The sequence below is a fragment of the Molothrus aeneus genome, chromosome 5 (assembly GCF_037042795.1).
Source record: "Molothrus aeneus isolate 106 chromosome 5, BPBGC_Maene_1.0, whole genome shotgun sequence".
Taxonomy (NCBI): Eukaryota; Metazoa; Chordata; class Aves; order Passeriformes; family Icteridae; genus Molothrus; species Molothrus aeneus.
Window position 1 is genome coordinate 42,034,558 of NC_089650.1, and position 9,242 is coordinate 42,043,799.

At 47.1% G+C, this 9,242-nt stretch overlaps 1 protein-coding gene across 1 annotated transcript in view; it reads right to left on the reverse strand.

The window, feature by feature from the left end:
- Positions 1-7,923, reverse strand: part of PDZRN4 (PDZ domain containing ring finger 4) — a 229,995-nt gene extending 222,072 nt beyond the window's left edge. The window contains exons 1-3 of the mRNA XM_066549828.1: positions 7,282-7,923; positions 4,907-4,993; positions 1,100-1,204 (exon numbers count right to left, since the gene is read on the reverse strand). Of these exons, the coding sequence (XP_066405925.1) occupies positions 1,100-1,204; positions 4,907-4,993; positions 7,282-7,923 (834 nt within the window). The remainder of the gene's footprint in view (positions 1-1,099; positions 1,205-4,906; positions 4,994-7,281) is intronic.
- Between the last annotated feature and the right edge of the window lie 1,319 nt (positions 7,924-9,242).

Below are 9,242 nucleotides of genomic sequence, written 5' to 3' on the forward strand. Positions count from 1 at the left end.
CCTAGAGATACATCTATCTGCCAGCCAAAAGCATAAGCTTTATTCTTCCAAGAAAATATATTCATTTGATTTCACACACTGCTCTAGGCTCCCAACATTAAAAGCAATGCCAGCATTCAAACCCTCTTAGCTTATGCTTTTAGTCCTTAGCAGGTATATAACACAAGAAACCAGCAGCAGAATTCTGCATTTGTCTTCCAATCCACTTATTTCACGTGTCTTTGCTCAAACACCCATCCCACTGCAAGTTCACACCATGCTTCTAAGCCTCCCCTGAACTTGCAGAGCTGGAGTGATGTGGCCTAAAGAAACCCAGCAGCCAGCAGAACATGCTGTCACTGTGAGTTGGGTCAGAGCTGGGATGGGAAATGCCATCCTGGCAGCACCCTAAGGAGCCCATTTCAGTCACCCTTGTAAACTGCTCCTCTGAGATTTCTTACAGGGCTAATTACAGGTACACGTGCAGGCTAGACATCACCCTATTCTTCCAACTGACTGACTGATTTATTTTATTATTTATAGTTATTTTATGAGAAAAACTGCATACAATGCAGGAGCAAACTGAAAATTCTATGCTAGCATATTACATGACCATGAAAATGCTGTAGTGACTCAGGTGAGAACAACAGATGATCTCCTTCTGATCATACAGCAGGAAGTGCTTCCTCTAATTGCTAAAGAGGTTTCACAGCAGTGCTTAGCAAGCCAACTTCTCCGCCTTGTCCCAGAGTCATGAAAATAATAGTCCCTACACAGGACAAAATCAGTTTCACTAAACCTGTGAATTTTCAGTCATTCATCTTCTTTCTCAACTTAATGAAAAGAAACACAAAATGCTTCTACTGCTTGCTATTTAAGTGTTGACACCTTTGATTCACCTAGATCAGCTTAATCCCCATACCAGTAAATTTATTACCTGTTGGAAAAATCCATCTTGTTCTTTAATTCTAAGAAACGTTCAAGCAGTTCAGTGTACAAGAATCATGTTCAGACATGGCAAAAGAGGAAAAATTACAACCTACTTAGGGTGAAAACCATAAAATCCTTTATTAATCTGATAATATGACAGACTAATCCATTGGTGTGGTTTCTTTCTTACCTCAATAATCTTGTCATTAATTTGCAGGCCTTCTGCTTTGTCTGCAGGTCCATTTTCCAAAATCTTTGACACATAAATTCCCTCAGCAGATTCCTCCTGGTTGTTCTGTATCAAGCAACAGGGAAATTGCAAAAAGGGCCACATTAGTACAAAAATTGAGAGAGTACTAAAATCAGCAGCATTAAAAAATGTAAATCCATCTCAAATATGCAGCTCATTTTTTTAGCTCCTTGAATTAAGAATTAAGCTCCTTGAGATTTTCTTAACTTGCTTAACACAAAGTAGCTATTAATCAAAAGGACAGAATTAATGAACTATTCCAGCAATTTTTATAAGATTATCCATTTACTTCCGGTTATTTTAGTCTAAATGAGACACAGTGTGCAACAGTAATCTGATCCCAGCTGAAATACTTGGAGCAAACCTCAGACTTCAGAGCAGCCAGTGACTAGCATATAAATGCACAGTGGAAGACACTCATAAAAATGGATGCACAAGTGTTTCTCTCAGAAGGAAAAGGGCCCCTGCAGTACTGCTGCTTGCAAACTGCCTTACTGCATTTGAAAATGAAGCTCCAAGGAACAAAGTGACATGAGTTAGCTGGCACGTAACAGTGAGAGGATTTGGCTGGAACTGGTTAACCTCATAAATCCTATTCACATGGGAGATTGAGAACTTGCTCAACTATGAAATCCCCACAGACGAGCTGTGGACAAAAAGAGAATCCATCTCCAGCTGATCTCCATGCAACACTAAGTACAACTCACAGAAGGTCATATTTAAAACAGCCAAGTTATCTAGCACAGCTGCAACAATATAACTGACATTGTTGTACATGCTGGAATTACTTTATTTCATCACATGATAATTAAAAGTAGTTTTAAATACTTATTAATAACTAATATCACTGCCTACTTACAGGGTTTTAAGTGTTTATACAAATAATAACCTAGCTAGCAATAACTGAAGGAATTTTTTTCTAGCTGATTTATACTTTGGATTGCAGTTTATATGATGCCCATTTTCCTTCTGTGACTGGTGAATCCCTGACCAACAGCTAAGTTCACGTGTGCACAGGTCTAGGTCCTATACGCTCATGGGGACAATGCTTTATAACTTTTTCTATTAAGAAAATTGTGAAGACATATGTAAAACATACTTTATACAACGTGGCAACATTCCTACAGAGACTTGACCCAGGTAGATTTAAGGTCAATAAATATTTGTTCAGCAAAATATTAGTCAGACTATGTTTTCATAAATTCCTTCCCCCCCCCCCCCCTTTTTCACAGAGACTCATACATGTCAGGGAAGAAGCAAAAGGGAAACACAGTAACAGTTCTAGCAATATTTTGAAATGATGAACAAATAGATTTCCATTGACTTCCCATCTAGGCAGTGAGAAATGAAACTCTGATAAAAGAAGCATAATGGTGAAAATACAAGAGGGATGTGGTTTGGTTTTAACCTGAGAAAACAAAAAGCTAGATTATAGCATCTTCACCCACATAAAACTGTATTTCTTTCCATCAGAAATTTCATTGACTTTTTCAAAAGCAATCTATGATCTGTCTAAAAAAAAGGGTACTTCAGTCTGGCTTGTAGTCCCCATCGGTTGCATGTGCTGCTACCCACCACTTCTGATAGGAAAACATAGCACAAGGCACACTGAGCTCCAGCACTGTCACCCAGCCCAGGGGCTGTGCAGCAACTGTGCCTGCAGCACAGCCCCCTCCAGCCTGGCTTTGATGTGGCCTCCTCGGGGCAAGCAGTCCTCCCAGCCAGACAGAGCTGGGGCCCATCAAAGCAGCCTTGCTCCCTCAGAATAATGAATCACCTCTCAGGAGCACACTCATGAGAGGCAAGCTCCTTTCTGACAAAATAAAAGATGATCCTATGATGAGTTATTCCTTTCCTCTCCTCCTTCCTTCAGGTAGCAGGCAAACAGTGGGGATGCCTATTATGGGCTGAAAATAAACACAGCCAACAGAAAGTATGTATGTTCATTACTCAAGTCATCAAGAGTCACCTGCTTTCCAATGGAAAAAAGCTGCATTGCACTTGTAAAACACAATGTGATGGAGAACACACCCCCAAGCAGATGACTAATACAGAGACATCACTGTTCTGCTCTTCTGCTGCAAGAGCCAACGTTTCAACTAAGGGCACTTTTTCCCTGGACAGCCTGAACGTACAGAGCACCTTCAGAAACTCTGTCTCTTTAACAACTCCTGTTCCACTATTTAAGCTTTCCAGCAGAACTTTGTGTTTTCACTATTTGAGTCAACTCAAGCATTTTTTCCTGTTCTCAGGTCCAGATACACTGAGTCTCACACTGATACCTGGGAAATGCCAATCAAAAGCCTGTGGTAGTCACATTTGTCAAAATAAGAACACAAAGGAATTTCCAAACTGAACTTCAAAGACTCAAAACCACCTGACACCCATCCCTGCCTCACAACCTCACAAATTTGTCTCCAAATATGAGTGTTATAGAAATTAATTTCCTTTTCTCCATTTGGCAATGATCTCAACACACAGTGCTACAGACCTTCATGTATTTATCATTTACTCCTTAAAAATCACAAAATATTAAGTTGGAAAGTCTGACAGTTTGTGACACATATCACTGTTGCAGTATGCACCGTCAGCATCTAAGTCCTTTAAAGAAGCTCAGTTGCCATCCCAAGAAAACTGAGCACATGCTCCCCTTTCCCTGCAGTTCTACAGATGCAAATTAGAGACATCACAATGCAATCCAAAATAAAGACTGTCTGAATTTTGTTAGTGCTGTACTCAAATATGAATATAATCGTGGCATGTGTGTTTTAACTTGTAGCCACCTGTTGTCTCATCCTTCCACTAGAAAAATCTAAGAAACTCTTGCTTTGGATTTACAGCCCCATCATCTGATAACTGCTGGTCTTGATATTTACCCAGAGGGAACAGTAACTGCAGCATAGAGAGTGGACTGATGGGAACAGACTCTTTGGCACCACTAAATATAGCTTTAGAGCAGAAGATTGCCAAACTAATACACAGGGCAGGGTCCTACTCCCCTCCTCAACAACACTAGAAGGCTACAATTCTCCCCCCAACAAGAACCTGATCAGTACATAATTATTACCAACCCTTTTTAATCAACTATTAATTTTCCAGTTTAACAGGTTTCTTTACCCTTCATATGCAATGACAGTCCTGATTAATGCTTTTGGAAAGATGAAGTAAAAAAAAAAAAAAAAAAGCAAGCATATTCATGTGTATATTCTAAGTGGGGGCTAGTGATCCTTATACATATTCTGTGGTTTGCAATGAACTCTCTAAACCTAGACTGATGAGATTAAGATTCAGTATTGGTGAAAACCGTTTCAGTTCATAAAGAAAAACTGAAAGCAGGCATGTGAGAACAGGACATGTGCTTAAATTATCTGAGCTACAGAAGCAAACCTTCTTCTCTCCTGTAAAGGAAAAAAAAAAAAAAAGGCAAGCTGCTTCACATAATTCCAAAGGCTTAATCCTGCAACAATGACTTTTACAAGTATTTCCATTGAACAGTTTGCATGAATACATATTATCCACATGGGAACTGAGTGTAAACCAGCCTAAGTTTTTAAAGAAAAAACACTATGAACGCTCTTCCAAAAAAATGATAATAACACAATTCTCATGAGATAACATCCTCCAAACAATACTCCAGGTATACCTGATGATAAACAGTACTTCTATCTGAAGAACAGATTCCATACCTACTGTCATCAAAAGTTACTCTTAATTAACAGTGTCACCTAGAGTTACTTTTTGCATTACCTGATTGGGTCGTCCTCCTATAATATTGAAGCCCAAAGTGTCGTTTTCTCGGTGTAGCATGATCATCAATGGTTTGCGTGCTCCTCCCTAAGAAACAAGAGATTAAACACTGGTAAAGAACACAGTCTCAAGAAGAAGTTATTAAATGAAAACATTATTGCATGTAAGATTTTTAGCTGGAGAATATATAAGAAAAGGCTTGAAGGAAAACTAGGCTGGAAAGACTTGGCACTGGAAAAAAAAAAAAACAAAGGAAAAGTCATGATTCACTGAAAAGTTAGCAGGTAACACCTGATTATCTCCAGTTATCTTCAGCTGAACAGAAAAAAAGGACAGGTTTTGGGTGTGAGAAATGCTTGGCACCACTGAAAAAGTCAGAGCTCCAGATGCCTAGGAGTCTCTATAAACATAAAATTGCTATAAGTGTTAACACATTAAACATACAGACTAAAATACACAAAATTCTAATTTTCAGACCCCAAAGTCCTACCAGTACACATTTTAAAGCAACTTTCAAAGAACACAGTGAAGCTGAAAAACAGCTCTTTATCCCAAACTTTTTCTCTCCAAAAAGAAAGGATTCAAAACATCTGTAAAAATATGGGTTGTATTCTGAAAAAAGGCTTAAAATATAAAGCAGATACTGAGAAGCATAAACGGAGTAAAAGTTAAAAATGAGAAAAGAAAAACCTTTTCTTTCAGTGCACCAGGTGAATAATTAAATTTTTTTAAAAATTAAAAATCGGAGGCTTTAGCACAGCAAGTTACCTTGTTTTACGCTGAAACCCACATTTTATTAACTGTGTCAGTGACGTGTTTTATGTCCGGACGGTAGATTTGAATTTAATTCCGTGTGTTTTTACTGTACTGATCGTTTTCCTCCCCGGCTCTGAGCGGCGGCGATGCCCGGGCGGCAGCGCCCACAGCGCCCCCTCCCGGCGGCGCGGGGGAGCGGCGCTCCCGCCCGTCCCGCACCTCGGCCAGCGCCAGCGCCAGCGCCAGCTCCAGCTCCAGCTCCAGCTCCTCACCGGCAGTCGCGACACCTCTCCTCCTTTTCTTCAGCCACCGCTTTCCCCCACACCCCACCCCAGCAGTCACTGCTGGCCCACTCCACATGACTTTATCTCATCTGCCAAGAGATGAAGCAAGTGCATGAGCACACCTCTCTAAACCTCACGGACTAACCAGAGGAAACTTAAAAAAATTACTCAAGTTTTCAAACACAGTTACTCAATGCCACGAAGACCTGTATTCTGAGGCATTCTGGTGTCCTGTGAACAACGTCCCCTTTCCCATTTTCCATGCAGCAGGCATATGCCCAGCACACTACATTGCTTCTTCGGGTGTGAGTTTCACTGCAAAGACCTTTTCCACCTGGGATTTTGCTTCCCAAGAGCCCATGTAGATTTAGGTAGAAAGAATAATTCTTTGCATTAAAACACTTCTCACCACGGCTGCAATCAGCAATGCCTGAGCCTGCACAGTGAGCTTCCAGGCAGGAATCAAAAACCAACCAGTTCCATCAGAGCAAGTGAAGCCAGCTCACCGCAATTCTCGCATGGTTTGTTTTGCCTAAGGAGCGTGTCAGTCTCTGGGCAATGCCCTCAGAGCTGAGGGGAGAGCGCAGCACTGCTCCGGCCTCTGCTTATCAGAGGCGGTAGCTGTCATACCGTTCTACCAAAGCTTTGCTGTCCTTTCGCCATCCTTTCCACAGTCGACAATAATTTTACACTCAAGTTTTTCAAGACAACTTCTCAGCTGCTCAAATAAAAGTTAAAAGCCAGCTCCACGCCCCTGAGCTGCCGCAAGTACCAGCTGGAGCAAAACCAGCAGCAAGAGCAGCTGGGTCCCTGCGAGGCGGAGCGGTCTGATGTGGACACCCTGATCGGAGGAGCCAGGACCCGTTTGCCAGCTGCCAGCCCAGGAGCGAAGCCATCTCCCCTCCCGCCCCTTCCCCATCCGAGGCAAGCGCTCGGTCGCAGCCTCTGCCAAGCACTGCTGGGCTCACCGCAGCACAGGGTTCTGGCTACCGAAGAGGGACAGGCAAGAAGCGTGTCCCCAGTGGAGGTGTTACAAAAAATCAGTAAAAATAAAACTCTTCATCTGGCAACAGGGTCCGGCGGCTGTATCTCCCCGAAAGAGGCGAGGGGCGGCTCGCATCGCCCGGGGGATGGACGGCAGGATCGGGCTAGGTTCCGAGCTGCTGTGGTGGTGACTGCCGACCCCGGGGGCACATACCGCCCCGTAGTTCACTCGGCCGGTGGTTCACAAGTCGGGCACGGAAAGGGAAAAGCAAAAGCAGGCTGGAGGAGAGCAGAGCTGGAGGGGCGCGGACCGGGGCGCGCTGCCCCGCCGATTCCTGCCGCCGCACTCACCTTGCCGGGCTGGCCGCCCGCCAGGTCCCGGGCGATGCTGCTGATGTGGCTCATGTACTGGCCGAACTTCGCCTGGTACCGCCGCGCCGTCAGCTGCACCTCGCTCTGCAGCGCCGACAGCTGCGCCAGCAGCGACTTCTCCCTCCTGCTCCAGCGCAGGGCGTCCCTCTTCAGCTCCTGACCCGGCTCCGGGGCGCCGCCGCCCCGCAGCGCCCGCAGGCAGCGGTGCCCCCCGCCCGCCCGCGGCTGCCCCGCCGCGCTGCCCGGCGAGCGGCCCGAGGGGTGCCGGGCCGGGGGCTGCGGCTCGGCGGGGCCGGGCGGGCCATAGCGGCACGCCGCCAGGTGGGCGGGCAGCTCCCGCAGCCGCACGGTGCGGCCGCAGCCCCGCGGGCTGTAGTCGCACTTGACCTCCAGCTCCTGGACGAGGCTGCGGAGGGGCAGGACGGGGCGCAGCTCGGCGGCCGCCAGCGGCCGGCAGCGCAGCGGGCAGCGGCGGCGCCGCGCCGCCCAGGGCAGCAGGCAGCCGGCGCAGAAGACGTGTCCGCACGGAGTGGACAGCGGCTCCTCCAGCACCCGCCCGCACAGCCCGCACTGCAGCTCCGCCGCCACCGGCCCCGCGAACCGCGACGGGTCGAAGCCCATGGCGCGGCCGGGCACCGCCAAACTTGGGGCGCCGCGACCCCGGCCTGGCCCCGGCGCCGCTGCAGCCGCTCCCGGCGGGCGGCGGCGAGGGGCGGGCGGAGGAGCGGGGCTGCGCCGGGAGAGGCGGGCGGCAGCGCCCAGACGGAGATCCCGGCGGCTCTCCCCACCCTCTCGCATTAGCTCCCTCTCCGCGGCGCTGCCGCCCCACGCCCAGCCCCGGCACCACCTCCGCCCTCCCGGGGCATCCTCGCTGCGCGGCGGGGCGAGGACCGAGGCGCGGGGACGCGCCGCCGCCCGGCCGAGCCCACCGCCCTCCCCGGGCGGGCACTGTCCCGGCGGGAGAGCTGTGTCCCCCGCGGGGCACTCGGGGCTGGGCGATGGTCGCGGACGGAGCGAGGGAGTTGAAAGGCTGTGGGACAGCGAATCGCTCAGGCTCTGACTGATGCGCACTTGTGCTGGTAAATAACGCGCACGTGTGAGCACGCCTGTTTCAGGTCTCTCCAAAAGGCTTCCTCCTCTCTTTTCCTCCCGTTTTGGGATATCCGTCAGGGCACAGAATCCTGAAATCCCTTGTACTAGCGCTCTCTTTGTTGCCACACCATAAAGGAAATAAGTCAGGATAAGAAAATTACTTGTTGAGCTCCCTCAAACTACAGCATATGTATAAACAACACTTTGATTTAAAGAAAACCTAAAACACAGCAAAGTCTAGAAAAGCGTAGTTAGGATCAATAGCCGCTTGGATTCTACCCCTTCATTGCTGCACAACCCACAACATACACTGAAACATGAAACCCCTAACACATTCCCTACATAACTTCACTATTGAAAACACAGGGCCAGATTGCTGCCCCCAGCCCTGTGGAAAATCTCCCAGAGCAGAGAGGGATGGAGCTCTCTGAGGAGTTTCTTCAGTGGACTCCTTCATGTGGGGATCAGACACCATCATTTTTGGAAAGGATGACAGGTTTGGTCTGTCCAGGCTCGATCACAGGTTATTTCCTGGGCTGAGAACTTCTGAGGTAGAGTCAGGGTGTGTCCTTACCAGTTCTGCAATTTCTACTTCAAACTCTGAATCTCAGGAGCATCCCTTTGGGAAAGCCATGGGGGCTTTTGAGACCCTCTAATGAACGGTTCTTTTCTGTGACTAAAAAGACATCATGTGGGCAATACAGTAGAGACTTTTTCCCCCCCCAAAACAAGAAGGAAAACTCTGCACATATCTGCCCCTAGAACTGAATCTGGGATAGCAGATCTGTTATGTATACTCCTGATTGACTTAAAGAAAGATTCACAATGCCTCACAGACCATCTACAGA